The sequence below is a fragment of the Urocitellus parryii genome, chromosome 2 (genome assembly GCF_045843805.1).
Source record: "Urocitellus parryii isolate mUroPar1 chromosome 2, mUroPar1.hap1, whole genome shotgun sequence".
Classification (NCBI taxonomy): Eukaryota; Metazoa; Chordata; class Mammalia; order Rodentia; family Sciuridae; genus Urocitellus; species Urocitellus parryii.
In genome coordinates, this window is record NC_135532.1 from 122,085,743 (window position 1) to 122,104,467 (window position 18,725).

Consider the following 18,725-nt stretch of genomic DNA (forward strand, 5'->3'; position numbering starts at 1 on the left):
TGGCATTCATAAAAAAGCAGAGTCAATATTTGTAATTTTCTGGGAACACTAAATAAAAGTGAGACATTACACTGAAGATAACATTCAAATAACATGAAGATGTAAAAATATATATAAATATATACATATATATATATACATATATATATATATATATATATACATATATATATATAGCCAGTGCTTCTCTAACTTAGGTAGGAAGAATCAAAACAACCGTGAAATTAATTTTATTTATCATTAAGAGATACTACACTTAGAGTTCAGGTTGTGGTTATGTAATTATAAATTAATTTCAGGAGCTTGTCATAATGGGAACTAAATGTCACAGATAGTTATGAGCAGTATGTTAATGAGTATCACAGAAGCTTATACCTCTGAAGAGTCATGCCTGGAGGGTATACATGAAGGCTTTTGCAGCAAAAGGACCTACTTTGGCTTGTGAAAGTTATGTGAACAGTTTTAAGAGGAAGCTCTCTTTAACATGTCATACTGAAATAAAAAAGAACCAGTGCCCACAGGCTGCACCCAAGTGTGAAATAAACATTACTATTACAGCAGTTGAAATGTGAAGTTAAAGAACACTTCAGATTCAAAATAGTATTCATAAAAATCAGATGACAAATCTATACTTAACTCTGATGAACTGTGAAAATTAAATGAATACTCCATCTGATTCTGAAAGCTTGAATTATGACTGTCCCTTCCCACTAAAGCATTTTTTTTTCTTGTTTACACTCTTAGGGTAGAAAAGATCTTTCTGGTACTCATACACTGGCTCTCATTTCTTCTAGTCATCTTATTGATGACTATGTTTGCTGGGGAAGAGCCCAAGGATAACTAAACCCAGAATTAAATAATATAATACTGGGATTTAAAATAATAGAATTTGTCATCCTGCTGATAGCTTCACATTCAGCCATTGTCAAACTCAATGGTTGATATTTTTGCTTATGCAGAAATCTCAAAGAGGAAAAGAAAATTCTCATTTGCAATTGATTCTTACAAAATGTTATTCTCTTAGCACTTTGTGTGTGTGTGTGTGTGTGTGTGTGTGTGTGTGTGTGTATCGTGCTAGGGTTAGGAATTGAATGGCCTTGTGCATATGAGGCACACACTCTACCAACTGAGCTATATCCCCAGCCCCTAGGAAGCACAATGTGGGGGACCTTGGTCTGTGCCCAGTCCATAAGCCTACTTGCTAATACTAGGTATATCTCATCACTGCTTTGTGGAAGCCCACAAAGATAGTTTGCCATCCTGGTACCTCAGATCTTGATGGAAAATCTTTATTTATTCTTAGTAGTACCCTCTGGCCTTGGGTGTGTTGTTAATGTTCTGCTGGAATTCCTCACAGACTGCCGCAACACACAACTGAGTCAGTCAGGATCACTCTAGGTGAATTGGTCTGGTTATAAATAACCACACAGAGACAGAAAATACCTTTTTTGGGTATCAGTGATGGCTCCTCAACCTCAGCTCCCACAATGGAGGCCAGAGAGGCAAGCAAAAGAGAGAAAGCACTCCTGAAACCATCCTATTTATTGGGGAAAAAGACATTCGAGAAAGTTCCACCCAAACAAGGCAAGGGATTAGGTTTCAGGGGGTTGCTTGGTGATGTCTTGTGGTCAGCAGAAAAGTTACACGCATCTCAGATGCTGTGTGGGGAATCATAGGCAGAGCAAGAGAAAATGAAACATACATCAAACAGCCCGGTTAGAGCAGCAACCGCAGTCCAGTCTCCCCCCCACCCCCCCACCCCACCCCCCCCACCCCCACCCCCCCCACCCCCACCCCCCCCCCCCCCACCCCCCCCCCCCCCCCGTACTCAAATGCGCATAGCTCACACAACCCATGGCTGGCTCAAGACAAAAGACTAACCCTATCCTGTGGTATTTTTGTTCCTTGGATCAGTGGGGGCAGGATACAGCCTATAGGCAGTATTATCCATATCCTAGTGCATGTTTGTACTACACAGCAATAAAAGGCACCATTCACACTGGTGTTCTTTAGCTTCACATTTCAACTGCTGATTTAGTAATGTTTATTTCACACTTGGGTGCAGCCTGTGGGCACTGGTTCTTTTTTATTTCAGTATGACATGTTAAAGAGAGCTTCCTCTTAAAACTGTTCACATGACTTTCACAAGCCAAAGTAGGTCTTGTCAATTTGAGTACGTATTATGGCCATTTTTGGAGCTATCTTTTCTCTGATTCACAGAAAACAATAAATATGGGGTAGCAACACCCTGGCAATGGACTGTCAGATTCTTCCTCTCACTAGCTGTGTGATCTTGAGCTAACCACATAATCTTAGTCATACTACCTGTAAAATGGAGATAATAATATACCTCATTGATTGCTATGAGAATTTAAAAAATTATATATTCTAAGAACTGAGCATATAGCCTGACACATAGTGAATGCTCAATTATGACAGCCCTTGATTTGGCCCATATATGTCCTTCCACACAGATAGGTCTCTTTCTAGTCACTTTCCATCAACTTCTTTTAACAAATTAATTTTTAAATTTATAACTATGAGATGCATTACAGTGGAGCTATCAATTTGTGGTATGAATCATTGATTAGTATTAATTTAATAACCTCATGCGTAGAGCCAGACTAATGTGTCAGGTGATTATCTTGACTGAGCCATATGACTCTGAAGAGGGCCTGCTTCTGAGAGTACTTGAGCAGGAATTGCAAGAACTTAGGCAATAAAAGAGAGAAAAAGAGTGAAGAAAGAAGGTTAGAGCTTACTGTTTCATCTTTCAGACCAGATATCAACCCTGACAAGTCTGTTTGTGCCATGGCATTAATTTTATTAGAGGAAAGACTGATGAAAAGCTCTAATCAAGTCAAGCTTTGTGGAGGGCTGAAAGATTATTCCGACAGGAATGGGGAACCAGGGATCTTTTCTGAGAGCCAGCTCGTACTTTATCTGTGTTGCAGGACAGAGCTGATCACAGTGTTGGCTGTGGAGGGTGGGCCTGCAAACTTCTGCTGAAAGTGATCTTATCATTCCTCTGTGATACTTTCATGAATTAACTTTTTCAACTACTCTTTTTTTCAATATGTTGTGCACCAGTATAATTTCTGTCAGTCATCAGGCCCTGAAATTGTGTTATTTAACTAACACTCATTGTCAAATCTTTACCAGATAAACCGATTTTATTTCTCCCAACCTTATAAATGTGGATTCTCCTATGTTGCATATAATGAATGGTCCTTTGTTCTGTAACACCTCCACTGAAATCCTCAAAATAAGAGAATGTATGTGTGTGTGTGTGCGTGTGTCTGTCTGTCTGTCTTCCTCCCTCCACACTTTTTTCTCTTTCATAAGAAAGAAATATATCAATTTTCCTTATTTTCATACAAGAGACCTAATGTTACAGAAGGGAATCACTATTAGCATGAACAATCTAGTATTGTGTAGGTGAATGTCCACATGCATTATTAAGCAAGGCTTATAAGGGCAGACTGTTTCCTCAGAGTAGAAGAATTAACAGCACTGCTCAGAGATGTAGCACAGCCATGCAGGGGGAACCTAAAGACAGCTAAGGCTCACTTGCCTGTCACCAAGACACTGATAGATAGTCACTGATGTTTGAATGTGAATCTGGACTTGAACTATTAAAAGTGTTGCTGTCATCATTGTCACCACTACCCCTCTCAGCCTTTTTCTATCTATACCATCTTATTCTCTGTAGCCTTATTGTTAGTTCTCTTTTCTTCTGTTTTATATCTTATATACTTAGCTTTATGCAGTAAATATGCTCCTGGGGCTGGGATTGTGGCTCAGTGGTTGAGTGCTCGCCTAGCACTAGTGCAACCCAGGTTCGATTCTCAGCACTACATAAAAATAAAGGCATTGTGTTGTGTCCATCTATAAAAAAGATTCTCTCTCTCTCTCTCTCTCTCTCTCTCTCTCTCTCTCTCTCTCTCTCTCTTTAAAAAAAAAAGTATGGTCCTGAAATGTTATTAATAAAATGTGGTTTTAGAACTCTTTTTTTATATTTATTTTTTAGGTGTAGATGGACACAACACAATGCCTTTATTTCTATGTGGTGCTGAGAATCAAACCCGGGTCCCACCTGTCCTAGACTAGCACTCTACCGCTGAGCCCCCACAATCCCAGCCCCTAAACTGTGGTTTTAAATAGCATATAAAATTAACCTTGGCTTGGGGATATAGCTCAGTAGTACAGCATTCGCCTGGCATGTATCCCCTAAAAAAAAAAAAAAAAAAAAAAAAAAAAAATTCTAATACAGAAAACTATGAAAAAGCCAACAAAAATGCCCCAACTCCCTTCACCTAGATAACTGTTAACATTTTAAAGTAAAAACATATATATTTACATGATTAGAATATATAATACACATGTTATATTTAGGTAGTATCAAGGTATAAATTGAAAAGCAGCCCCATTTTTCTTACCCTCTTTCCAGTCCTCAGCCAAGCAGGGCACTATGAGTCTGTGCATTGTACAAAGCACTATCATTCTGACCCTAAAAGGGACTTTCAGTCTAATGGTCAAAAAATAATAAACAACACATGTAAATGGAATTATATGTGATATGTAGTCATTTGGCCACTAGGCAACCATGAGATATGATGCAAACATTACCCTTAGCTATGGAACCTATGTAACTGTCATCATCTCCTCGCCCTTCCACTAACCATGTGATTTTAAACAAATACCTAAGATCTCTTTGCCCAGCTTGTGCATTTATAAGTTGTGTGTGAGGGGCAAAGCGCTAGGAAGTGATCTTGGCCAAATTATATTGTTATATTGTGTGCATGTACAAATATGCAGTAACAAATCCCATCATTATGTACAACTCTGATGCACCAATAAAAAAACATGGAAAGAGAAAAGTTGTGTATGATCATTTCTCTCTGATGAGTTTTGAAAATTGAACAGGTAAGAAAGCACTTCATAACCTATAAAGCAGACCAGAAATGTGAGATTTCACTGTTATAACTACTGTTAGGCACAGGTATACTGTGGAGAATCATTTTGTGGGGGAAGCTCAAGAGTATAGGATCACAAACTGCTAGCCCAAATTTGACTCACAATTGCCTTTTGTTTGGCTTGCACTATTTTTTTAAATAAAAAATGTTTAAAAATCAGAAGAGTTCATATAGAAATGGCTTCCTCTGAAAAATCTGAGAGATTCTTCACATGGGCCTACATCTCTGCATGTAAGTCATTTGACCCAGTCATCCCACTCTTGAGTTTATACCCAAACTTAAAATCAGCATCTTACAGTGATGCAGCTACATCAATGTTTATAGCAGCTCAATTCACAATAGCTAAACTATGGAACCAACCTAGATGGCTAAGGAGCTGTGGTCCCTCTCCAGTTTGCCATATGCCCCACCACTCCCAAACACTGAAGTATGATGTCAGTTGCCAGTTACCATCATGTTTGCCCTTAGACTAGAAAGATGTTTTAGAATACCCATTCCTGTCAAAAATAGTGGGGAAAGTTTTTCCTAGAAGGTCATAAGATTCTTTTATATATCTAACTTACTTTTTTTTTTTTTAAGAGAGTGAGGGAGAGAGAGAGAGAGAGAGAGAGAGAGAGAGAGAGAATTTTTTTTAAATATTTATTTTTTAGTTCTCGGCAGACACAACATCTTTGTTGGTATGTGGTGCTGAGGATCGAACCGGGCCGCACGCATGCCAGGCGATCGCGCTACCGCTTGAGCCACATCCCCAGCCCTAACTTACTTTATTGAAGACATTGGAGTTTACAATTTCAGTTCAATACACAAATATTCAAGCTGAAAGATGCCTGGAAGTGAAGTTAACTTCCTCTTGTTTTGGAGTTCCAGAGAAGTTAAATTATGTAATGTAAATAAAATGTTTAACATTATAACAAATGCTTAAGTGGCAGGCAGCCTCTATCATCATTATTGTTGCTAGGGTAATAATTCTGGATTGCTAGAATAAGTCCAGAATAGGTTTTCTTGTGTACCCTTACTTTGTATGTTTCTCACAAGTTAAATCAAAGGAGAGAATGCTAGTTTAAAAAAATAGACTGATGAGTAATTGACATTGATGAGTTTTTCCCTATGGAAAATAAGAATTACCAAGATGACACATAAAGTACTTATTTTTGCAAATCAAAACTACACTGCGATTCTATTTTACTCCAGTCAGAATGGCAATTATCAAGAATACAATCAACAATAAATGTTGGCAAGGATGTTGGGGGAAATGTACACTCCATTGCTGGTGGGATTGCAAATTGGTGCAACCACTGTGGAAAGTAATATGGAGATTCTTCTGAAAACTTGGAATGGAACCACCATTTGACCCAGTCATCCAACTCTTAGTTTTATACCCAAAAAATTTAAAATCAGCATCCTACAGTGATGCAGCCACATCAATGTTTATAGCAGCTCAATTCACAATAGCTAAACTATGGAACCAACCTAGATGCCCTTCAACAGATGAATGGATAAAGAAACTGTGGTGTATACACACAATGGAATATTATTCTGCCTTAAAGAAGAATGAAATTATGGCATTTGCCAGTAAATGAATGGACCTGGAGAATATTATGCTAAGCGAAATAAGCCAATCCCAAAGAACCAAAGGCTGAATGTTTTCTCTGATATGCAGATGCTAATTCACAATAAGGCATGGGGGAGAATAGTGGTATTTTGGACTAAACAGAGGGGAGTTAAGGGAGGGGAGGAGCCATGGGGATAGGAATGATAGTAGAATGAATCCAACATTATCACCCTATGTGCATGTATGATTACATGACCTGTGTAACTCCACATCATGTACATCCAGATGAATGAGAAGTTATACTCCATTTATGTATGATGTGTCAAAATGCATTCTACTGTCATGTATAACTAATTAGAACAAATTTTTAAAAGTGCCTATTTTGCTGAATTACAAATGGAAGTCCAAAGCAGAGCTGGATTTTTTATATAAAGACCACCATGATACACTGTTATTGCTTCACAAGGTGGAGTGGCTTTGGAAGGTGTGGTGAGGATGGAAGCTTTCCTGTGTTTCCTTTGCACTGGACCAGGATCCTGGACTGGAGAAAAGAACTTGGGACACACTTGGACTGAAAGTTCTCTCCTTGTATAAGCAGTGTGCATGGAAGCATGTGTTGTACTTGTACAGGGTATCATCATGTTTCAGCCAATGTATCAGATGTATTTTGCTACAACAGAATAACTGCTTATATGGCACTGTGTGGGAGATGGTGTTCCACGTGATATTGAACTGGGATGACCTGTCAGAGCAAGGCATCAGGAAGTCAGCATAGTGTTAAGTCAGACCTTATGTGTGATTGCTTATTCATTCATCTATTTATTTATTCAACAAATATTGAGTGTCTTTGATATTCTAGATATTAGCATTAGAGTAGGGAAACAAGCAACATGCCTACCCTTGTGAAGTTTATGTTCTGTAGGGAAAGACTACACTAAAGAAATGTTTTAAATAAACAAGGTATTACATAATTGTGTGTTATGAGGGCAATAAAGGAAATAAAGAAGATCCTTGTTAGAGAAGCCTTCTCTGAAGATGTCATACTTGACCTAAGATAATACCATATGCATAAGTTACATAAGTCAGCCAATGTCAAGGACAGAGTAAATACCAGGCAGAGGGAATACCAAGTACAAAGGCCCAAAGATGACAAAAGACTTGCCATGTCTGAGCAACAGAAGGGAGACCTTGAGCAAGAGAATAAGAATTGCCATTTGGTGGGGGCAAAGCCACACAGGACCTGCCACCATTGTTTCCCACTTGGACTACTGAAATAGCCACTGGTTGAAATTACAGTGGCCTGCACTGGTCAATGCAATGAGAGCAAGAGCCTGGAAGAATTTAAGATATATTTTGCAGGTTAGAGTGACTGACAGAGCTTAATGACAATGTCTGAAATGAGGAAAAGAGAAAAACCAAGATGCCGCATAGGTTTCTGCTTGAGCAACTGAGGAGAGATTATGGTGCCATTTTTCTGAGCCTTCAAAGCCTAATAGCTTGCCAGACCTCACTTAGCTAAGACACTGAATTCTACTCTGTGTGAACTCACTTCTTTAGGATTTTTTAAAACTCAGGTGGCAGGCGTGGTCACACCTGTAATTCTAGCAACTCAAGAGGCTGAGGCAGGAGGATCAAAAGTTCAAGGCCAGCCTCAGCAACTTAGCAAGACCCTGTCTCAAAATGAAAAATAAAAATGGTGAGATGTGGCTTAGTGGTAAAGCACCCCTGGGTTCAATCCCTTGTACCAAAAAGGAAAATATAAAAACCTCTGTGAAGTTATAAAGTTAAATTTCAAAGATCTTTTTTAGAGTTGCAAATAAATTTTCATCTATATTAAATTGTTAATATAGAAACATTCTGATGTTCAGAATTAAGCAATATTGGCAAACCTATTGGTTTTTTTTGTTTTGTTTTGTTTTTTTTTTTGTTTTTTTGGTGTGTGTGTGTGTGTGTTTGATTGATTGTAAATAAATGGTACTATAATGGAATAATTCATTTACCTCAAAGCAATAGCCAGAATACTGGGGATGTTTTATCTCAGCATACAAAAAAAGTGGTTTTCTGAATTTTTTTCCAGCCTAATACTTTTCTGGAATTTCTCAGCAACAGAGCAGCTTGTAAGAAAAATTAGATTATAAACTGTGTCTTACAAATATGGACTAAGACTGCAAAGCTTGAACAACAAGGTGCTTGCGTAAAGCATCCTGGTTTGTTTCTGTTCTTGATATGTGGATACCCCTCACCCCCAGGTGCTCTGTAGCTTTATACAGATTATTTCTCTAGACTCACAAAGGACCCACCCAGGATATGGGCAGGGTTTTTCAGTAGAGAGGAAAATGGAGACGTTTGGGTTGTATATTTCTACTATTTGGTCTCAGACATTCTGGCCAGGTCGAAGACTCTTGCTAACATAGGTAATTCTTTACTAAAATCTGCATCATGAAATAGATCTTAACTGACCTATAGAAACAATGGCATTGTGTTCTTAACAAAAGCAGGTCATAAATCCTAAGTATATCCAATAGCATTCGAATACAGAGAAGCAGACACATTCTAAATCTCTCATTAATAAGCCCCTTATAGGACTGTGCCCCAAAATCAATTAGGGTAATAATAAGGAACAACAACAAATCAGGCTCGGAAACCTCTCATAGAAAAGGCATTTATTGTCTCACAGAACAAGACAGAGTGGTTCCAGGCTCGTTCTGTACTTCCGTGATGTCCTTAAGGTCTCAGGCTCTTTACCTGTTTGCTTCCAACCCCTGCTTCTTGCCATACCCCTGAAGCATGTTCCCTAACAGTGGCAGGAAAAGAGAAAGCCTTTCCCAAAAGCCCCTAGTAGACACCCCTTGAGTCCTTGTCCATGGAGCACCCAGTTTCCCTCATTTAGATCCAATAGTATTATTCTCAACTTTTCCTCTTCTCTCTCATTCCCCCCATTATCTATGACCTATCTATTCTGATTTAAAAATCTTCCCCCTGTGTTCACTACATTAATTCAGACCCTCATTATCTGTTCTTACAGCTTCCAGTTTATATATCTTCTACATTGCCACTGGAGTGTTCTTTCAAAATACAAGTCTCATTTTGTTACTATTCTGCTTAAAACCCTTCAGTTGTTCTTAGTCACAGATAGGATTCAATTTCAATTTTTTTTTTCTAGCTGCAGTAATGACTCCTTTTCCCCACCTTTCAAATTAAGAAAAAAAAAATCTTAAAGGATGGCTCAATACAGCTAACAGATGTAGAGCTACCAAGGTTGAAAAGTGGGTGGGAAAGGGGTCCATACCTCAGCCAGGTGGATCCCTTTCCTTCTGTTATGTGGAGGTCCCAGAGGCTTTCCCTGGAACAGCAGATAGAAAAAAAAATGCCTACTAGGCAGAAGGGTATGGACCTCAGGAGTGTCAGCCGTGCTAATATCATAGGCAAATGATATGGAATCTAAAGTCAGGGGAATGCTCACCCAGAGAGCATAGAGAGAAAGGAAGAGGTTCAAAAGTTACATTGATACAATGCTCATAAACCATGTAACATCCAACAAAGCAGTGCTTCTGTTTCATATTTCAAACTTTAAGAATGTGTCTTAAAGGAAAATTTATGCTCTGATTATATCAGACAAGTTTACCCAATCAGATTCTTGAGAACAAAGTAAGGATAGTTACAGACCAAAAATGCAACTCGTATCAAAACCTGAGATTAACAATTTACAGTTATTTGATTTGTGATGGGCTTTTGGTTTGTTTGGTAGTAGATATTGAACCCAGGGTTTCACTTATGCTGGGCAAGAGTTCTAACACTGAGCTACATCCCCAACTCTCCAGTTTGTTTGAAATATGCTTGTGTTTACATTTTCGTTCTTATAGCTACTTTTTAAAAGAGGTACAAAATTGCTGAGATAACCAAAGAGAATAGTCTCCATTTTCAAAAGGCTTTTCATATTAGAAATCCTGAGTTACAAACATTTCATGTCTTTCCATTTCTGATCAAGGTAGTTTTGTGTTAATTAAGCTTAAGAATAAAATTTCAAACAAATACAATAACCAAGTATGTTAGTTATCATAACTATTCTCCTGCTGCTGAAATCAACTTGCATTTATTTTTTGTTTATTTAAGAATTTAGTGTTTTTTGTTGTTCTGTGAAGACTAAACAGCTATTTAGATGCAGTTTACATTCTTTTTTTTTTAAAGAGAGAGTGAGAGGAGAGAGAGAAAGAAAGAGAGAATTTTTTTAATATTTATTTATTTATTTTAAAGAGAGAGTGAGAGAGGAGAGAGAGAGAGAGAGAGAATTTTTAATATTTATTTTTTAGTTCTCGGCAGACACAACATCTTTGTTGGTATGTGGTGCTGAGGATCGAACCCGGGCCGCACGCATGCCAGGCGAGTGCGCTACCGCTGAGCCACATCCCCAGCCCCAGTTTACATTCTTGTTATGGAATATAACCTTCTTCATGAGGCTGGAGATGTTAATGAACAATTTTATCAGGTAAAGGAGCTGTCAATTTGAGGCAAGAGATGAATGATTGTGAACTTTACAACTTATAGACAGTTGATATCATCAGAAAGAGAGGGAAGGATGGAGGAAACCGAAGGGAACTGGTCATGGCAGGTTCCAACCAGGCCAGACTGTTAACTTTACTTGTTTTCATCCATTCTCAATTCAAAGAAGATTGAGGAAAGCTTGTCCTTAAGTATCTTGTGTGGGCTCTAGTCAAACAGACCATCAGTCTTGCTTCCCCTTTGGCTCTATCTCCGATGCTCACCTCCTGTCTACCTAGGTCTCTTTCCTTTCATCACCATATGCTTTTCTGCTTCTACCTTTATAGCCTGCCCTCTACATACCTGGAGCTGACCTGTTTCTTGTCACCATCTTTACTGTCAGATTTTGTACAGTCAGGCTCAACCTTTCCTGACGACAGCAGCTCCATTAGGGCACTACAGAGTACATTTGCCATTTCCCAGCTTTTCCTGCAACCCCACCTGAGGAGCCCACACTGCCCCCAACTTTCTCACATTTGTCTGGGACTTCTCAAGAACTGAGCACCAATCAGAAGCTGAAAATATGTACCAGTTATCTGGAGCTTCAAACTGATTTTGATTCTCTCCTAATCCTTTTAAACATGATGTTTTTAAATTAAGAGTAGCAGAGACAAAGTGATTTAGGAAAATGATAATGTTATCCTAGCCTATTTCAGTGCCACTCTAACATCGTTAAGAAAATTGACTGTCAGATTTGATCTATGTTGTTGAAATGAACTGTGATCATTCCCAGAGTAGCTGGAGTAAAATTCTCACCCAGCAGGAGCAGTTTTAATGATCGAAGAATAGTAACCAAGAGAAGCAACTGAACTTCAATGCATTGCTGACCTCATACCCTACCTCTCTCCTCTCTTTTTCAGGCACAACATGTTTGATTGCTCTGCTATCAGATAAAGACCTCACTGTGGCCAATGTGGGTGACTCACGAGGAGTCCTGTGCGACAAAGATGGGAATGCCATTCCCTTGTCTCATGATCACAAGCCTTACCAACTGAAGGAAAGAAAAAGGATAAAGAGAGCTGGTGAGATGTGACTACCTCTAGAGAATGTCTGCCATCTTGTTTGGTGGACAAAGGGCTTGCTTGGAGACCTCCTGGGCTAGAAATTAGTGGGTCACTACAGAGGCTGCTACTGAAGTAGCTGTGACTTTGAAATGTTTCCTCCCAAATAAATGGCCACTGAATTTGCCCCTCCTCATGACTAAATATTCCAGAAGGGAACCCCTTTTCCAGATTAATAAGATCTTTGGGCCATTGCTTCCTGCTTCATTCTCATCTCTTACCATATTCTGCTTCCCTTTAGTCATGCCAAATTACTAACCATTTCCCCAAATGACCTTTGTTTCTGATACCTCTCTGCCTTTGCAAGTGCCATTCCCACTCTTAGTGGATGACAATTACTTGTCCCTTGAGATTCAACTTCAAGATATCCTTTGGAAGCCTTCCGTGTCACTGTGGCAAAGGCTCCCCCAGTCTAGGTTAGGTCTTCTGTCTTTCTACAGTATCCAAAGTGGTCCTCTTGGATCACCTTTCACAATGTGTACATAGCTGTCTTATGTTCCTGACTGAGCTCTTTGAGGGCAAGAACTTAGTCTTGTTCATCTCCATCACTTAGTTCAGTGATTAGTATAATAAATATTTCAGAGCATGGTGGAAGTGTCCCTTATTAATTTGTCCAACACGCCCTCTACCCAAAAAATTTCTCATGGAGTTTACATTCTGAAATTGGCCTAGGAGTGGGGAATGGATCAGATAGATGTTAACCAAAAAAATTAATTAGTAAAAATAACCAACTTATATAGAATATTGCAAGGTGATAACTGCTATGGAGAGACATAAAGCTGATATGGGAATGGGGAGTGTCAGGAAATTGCAGTTTTATGAAAAGTGGTCCACATTGGCTTCACTAAATTGATATTTGGAGAAAGACTCCAAGGAGGAATATCAGTTGATTATTCTATTTTCAAAACTAGATTTGGGATAGTCTGTGGAAGGAAAGAATTCCTTTGCTCCACAGACTGACAACTTCATGACATACCAGGCAGCAGATCAGCTGGAAGTACAATGCTCAGGCACACTAGTCTCTAACCAGCATGGATCCCTGCTGTCTGCAGTTTGACTCTCAATCTCTGTAGGTCAGCTTCTGCCCAGTGAGTAAATGAAGTGAATCTAATGAACATTTAAGTTTTCACAGTAGGACTCTGTTCTATGGAGTCAAAAAGTATTTGCATTTTATTACAACCCCTTGCTTCAATGACTGCTTAAGATGCAGAATAGTTTTGAATGAAAGATTTTGGTTTCTGTTGATGAGATGGAACAAACAATGATTTCAGGCATCTATCAAGGCTTGATGAGCTCCAGGGAGTGTTAGCAAAAGGCTCTGACTTCCTTAAGTGTGAAGGTAGCATCTCCCCACAACTGCCCTCTGTGAGCCTGGATTTAAGATCTAGGTGGCCCACTCTGTTGTGGGCTGATCATTCAGAAAACACTCTCAGTCCGAATTTGGTCCAAATTAGAGAGCCTTTATTAGCCATCTGGCTATACCCACCTCTGTGCACACAAACTTTTAAGGATAAAAATCATTTCACCCTGTGCAGGAGTCTGCAACTAGGTAAAGCAAGCTTGGTTTCAGAAGGTAAATTTAACAGTTATGTGGGCTGTTACAATGTTACAAGTATCTGTCTGCATAACTGGGGATTTTTTTTTTTTTTTTTTTTTGGTTAGGGGTGGAGTTGACATCTGTGGTTGGGTAGAGGTTGCAGCAATTAAAGTTTCTTAACAGGTTTAACTGCACACTCTAATTAAGATAGTTCCTTTTAAGACAGATCACTTAGGCTAAGTTCTTAAGTACTTCTAACTTATAACCAGAATAGCTTAATATTACTTATCCTATAATTTTACCTTATCTTGTTTATTGATATCCTATAATCTATATGATGCTTACTGACTAAGCTAAGCCATAACAACTCTTGCATAACACAGACAATGATGTGTACTTGATACATCCGGAGCTGTCATCTTTGTATCCAGTACTCTGTTTTGAAATATCACTGCCATTTCATTCTCCCTCCTCTTCCCTGTCACACCCAACACCCCACTCCCACCCTACAGTGATTGTATATAGAAGTAAATTTGGATACCACTTCTAAGGAGATTAATCTTACCTGCTCTGTTCTTTATTTGGTCAAGGGTATATTTTATAGGAGGCTTAAAGAACAAGGATTAGTTTTGTCATCATTATGTGTGTCTTCTCTGATCAGTGTTCCCACTCCTGATTAGTGTGACAATAAGCTCCAACCAGTCTGGGCCAAAAACTGTACATAATAGTCTTTCTCTGTTCCTTATGCTGTTTCCAATAACAACATCAACATCAACTGCCACTCATTTGTGTTCATTCTGTTCTAGGAGCCAAGCCTAGAGCTTTACAGACTTTTTGTCTTTAACTATCTTATGAGGATGATAATCATGTCACAGCCAAAAAACTGGCACCTTAGAAAAGCGTGTGTGTTCAGTGACTCACAGCTAGTGAATGGGAGGACCAGAATTGAAATGAGGACTGACTCCATTGCCCATGTTCCTGCCTACTAGACCACGCTTCCTGGAATGCTCTCCTGCATCCCTGCCTATAGAAGTCCTATCCATCAGTCAAGCCCAGATTTAACACCCATTCCCGCATGCTCATCACACCCAGAAATCATCCCTCTGTCCTCCCTCTGCTTTCAGCATTTAGCAGATACTATTCTCCCCTGAAAGAATACTACTTTGTGCTTGTAGCATTTAATGTGTGTCTTCTTATCTCTCCTGCCAGACTGTCTATTTCTTTAGAGAAAGGTCTGGATCTTGTATAATGTTGTATCCTACAAATTGCCTTCCACGGAGTAGGTATTGAATAAATACCTGAAAAAAAAAAGTGAATGAACAGATTTTAGCTCCTTTAAAGAAAAATAATAGATAACATTACTGAGAGCCTATATTATTCAAGCATGGTGCTAAATGATTTATATGGAATGACTCCTTTATTTCTCACAACAATAGTAGATAATGTCCCCATTTTGCAGTGAGACCAAGGAACAGAGGGAAAATTTCATCCAAAGTCACACATAGCTACAAGTGACAGAGCCAGGAATCAAATCCAAGCAGCCTGGCCTGAGCCTTCAATGTATATATTAAAATGTACTTTTCCTTAATCCCAAACCTGTTTAGGGGGGAGGGTATCAGTCAGCTTGTTCTCTACTGTGACCAAAAGACTTGACAAGAATAATTAGAAGAGGAAAAGTTTATTTGGGGGTTCATGCTTTTAGAGGTCTCAGTTCATAGACTCTGGTTCTATTTGCTATAGGCCTGAGGTGAAGCAGAACATGATGGCAGAAGAGTGGTAGAGGAAAGCAGCTCAGGACATGGCACCAGGAAGCAGAGAGAGAGAGAGAGAGGGCTTTTCTCACCACAGACAAAAAATATACCCTAAAGGCACACCCCAAATGATCCACCTCCTCCAGCCACATTCTACCTGCCTGCAGTTAACATTCAGTTAATCCCTATGAGGAAATTAATACACCGATTATGTTAAGGCTCTCGTAACACAATCATTTCACTTCTAAACTTTCTTGCATTGGGTTACACATGAGCTTTGGGGAGGCACATTATATCTAAACCACAATAGTTTTGAGATGTACATAGGGGCATCCAAGGGCAGCCGTAGGCTAAGTGATCATTCCAGTGATGTCTCTGGTGTCTGTCTACCTGCCTTTCAGCACTCCCTTGCCACTCTCCTCCAGTTCCCACCATAGTGCTCTCTACTGCAGTCACTGAGCTTCCACAGGGTTAAAACTGATGTCTCTCCCTTGTGTGTACCCTACCATTATACTCTAGTTGATATATTCCTGAAGGCCTTAGAGGTTTAAGGATGAGGGCATGAGGATCTCCTGAAAGGCTCTCAAACTCCAAGCCATGCAGCAGAATGCTGCTTGGTGAGGGAAAGTACTGTGGCCCAGCTTACACATAGTAGGTCAACCTGTTGTACATGTTCACAGTGCCAGGTGTGGGAGATATCAGCTGGGCAAGCTAATGGGCTTCTTCTGTCTTTCTAGGTGGTTTCATCAGTTTCAATGGTTCCTGGAGGGTCCAGGGAATCCTGGCCATGTCTCGCTCCCTGGGGGATTATCCGCTGAAAAACCTCAATGTGGTCATTCCAGACCCAGACATCCTCACCTTTGACCTGGACAAGCTCCAGCCTGAGTTCATGATCTTGGCATCAGATGGCCTATGGGATGCCTTCAGCAATGAAGAAGCAGTCCGATTCATCAAGGAGCGCTTGGATGAACCTCACTTTGGAGCCAAGAGCATAGTCTTACAGTCATTTTACAGAGGCTGCCCTGATAATATTACTGTCATGGTGGTAAAGTTCAGGAATAGCAGCAAAGCAGAAGAGCAGTGAACCCTTCGGGGTCTCAGCTGCCTTAGACTAAAGGACTTTTGACACACTGGTCTCTTTTAATGTAGTGAAAGGTGTGGGAATTGTAATTAGGATCATCCATCCCAGACACTGAATCCCCACCCTACCCCCTTCAGTGATGAACAGAGGATACCCCTGGCCTACAGTTGAGTGGCTGAAAAATGGTTTCTTTGTTTCCCCAACTCTTCAATGTCCAAAATATATAAATAGGTAGCTGTAGATCCACATGTATGAAGTGAACAGCAGATGCACCATGTATTCTCCTTCTTAAGATTCTTTTTAAGATCCCTTTCAGGGTCCTCCAGGCATCAGCCTTTATGTCCCCTCTGAAACCCTAGGTGGGACAAGCCTCCCTTCCTGCATAAGACAGGCCATTGTGACCTATAAGTCAGGGGCTGATGTTCAGTCAAGGGGCAAAGTAGTCCTAGAATATGTGGTCCTCCTGAGTCCATGTTTTCTCCTGAGCAGCAGCCTGGAAACAGATTTGGAACTGTTTATGATTTGTGGGCTGCTCTTGGAGGCTGAGGAAAACTGTGAGGATGGGCGATCAGTGACAGCGCCTGCACAGCAGAAATAACCCTTTTCCCTTCCTCCTTTTATTAGTTAAATAGATTTTGGGTACCACCTGACCAACCTTTGTATGTTTATCCTAATCACGCATGACCTTACCTTTTGCTTACACCTTCTTGTATGTAATGGGCAATTATTAATTTCATAACAGACACCACAATTTTTCATCTTAGCTAATCAAGAAATCATATTAGGGGAAATGAAAACCGCAAATCACAATGCCATCATTCCTTCCACCTTTAAGAACAGGTAGAGGAAAACCATACTGAATAAGTCACAGTGCTCCTTGGAAAGCTGGCAGTTTGCACTGGAAGTGAAAGGAGTGAGCAGGTGAGATTACCACCCTGAAGTGAACACCAGCTGCAAGTTTTTGTGCAGTTTTCCCCAAGCCCTAGCTTAATAGCTTTTGAGCATCTTTCAAGCAGTATTTGGAGAAGCAACAGCCTAGAACTGCATGTGTTCCTTGAAGCCAGAAACACGTTCCCAGACTTTGGAATTATGTGGTGAACTACTGGGGCATGCTTTTTCTCGCCAATGAAAAGGATGAAGCTTTTCACATTTGGTTGCAAACCTCTATCCACATTGGGTACCCTTCCTCAGGCAAAGGCAAACTGCCCCACATCAACTGAAGGGACTTGTGGGGGACTTGTGTGCAGTGGCAGCAAAGCTGGATGAGAATTCAAACAAGAACCCACATCGATAAGTGGCCTAGAATTATTTGGAAGCCTGGCTTTGCTGTTCTCTGTTTCCTATCAATCACCAAAGTCATATTTTTTCCAGCCTCAGCATTTTATAAGTTAATTTATAGAAAATGCTGGGTCATCCTCTTTGCCTGAAGAAGGCAGCTCTAACATCTAAGACTTCTGTTGCATCCCCACCCGCAGGTGCACCTAGTTTTATTCTTTCTGAGTGGACATTAGTCCTTAAAAATGCCTGTTCACTGGCCACCTCCAATCCAGAGTGCCCTACCCTCTGTTCCCCTTCAGCTGCAGAGCTTTCCTGAAGCAGTTTCCAAGAAAGAACTCAGGAGAATGATTAACTTGTGCTGCGAAGAACTGCAGTTTGTCTTGATACTTCCAAGAACTTACCTATCTTTGACTGCAATGAGAATTAATAATGATTTCCCAAGATTTTGTATTCTGTATTTTCCAACATTAATGTTAGAATCTTGATTATTGTTTTTTAGCCATAGAATGTTTTAGTACAAAATATCTGCTGCCATTTTAGATTTAAGCAGTTGTTCCTTGAAAGACACTGAACAATTGGATGTGTGTATTTAGGGCAGAGGTGGGAACAGAAATGTGGGAAACAAATTATTGTGATCAGTGATGGGCATTCAGACCAGGTAGCTGAGTTTGCTTGAATATCTAGGATGTTCTGATCTGGAATCACCCACCATTTAACTGAAGGTCCAACATTTTACAGTTCACAGTATCTTTCCTTTTTATATTTTTGCTTAATGCAAAAATGCATAACAAGCGAAGTACATTGTATTTTCCAAAATGAAAATAGTGAAGCTTTGGTGAAGATGAAAAAGGTACCAAATTAGTAAATTCTGTACTTATTTATTTAAGCAGACTTTCTTAACAGATACAGTGCTGAGTGTACAAGATATGTACATGCCTTTTAAAAAAAAA

General features: G+C 39.7%; 1 protein-coding gene across 1 annotated transcript in view; it reads left to right on the plus strand.

The window, feature by feature from the left end:
* The window catches only part of Ppm1l (protein phosphatase, Mg2+/Mn2+ dependent 1L), a 272,306-nt gene extending 254,691 nt beyond the window's left edge, over positions 1-17,615 (plus strand). Inside the window, exons 3-4 of the mRNA XM_026412088.2 lie at positions 11,928-12,089; positions 16,154-17,615. Coding sequence (XP_026267873.1) covers positions 11,928-12,089; positions 16,154-16,500 — 509 coding nt within the window. The 3' untranslated portion in view covers positions 16,501-17,615. The remainder of the gene's footprint in view (positions 1-11,927; positions 12,090-16,153) is intronic.
* The last annotated feature ends 1,110 nt before the right edge of the window (positions 17,616-18,725 follow it).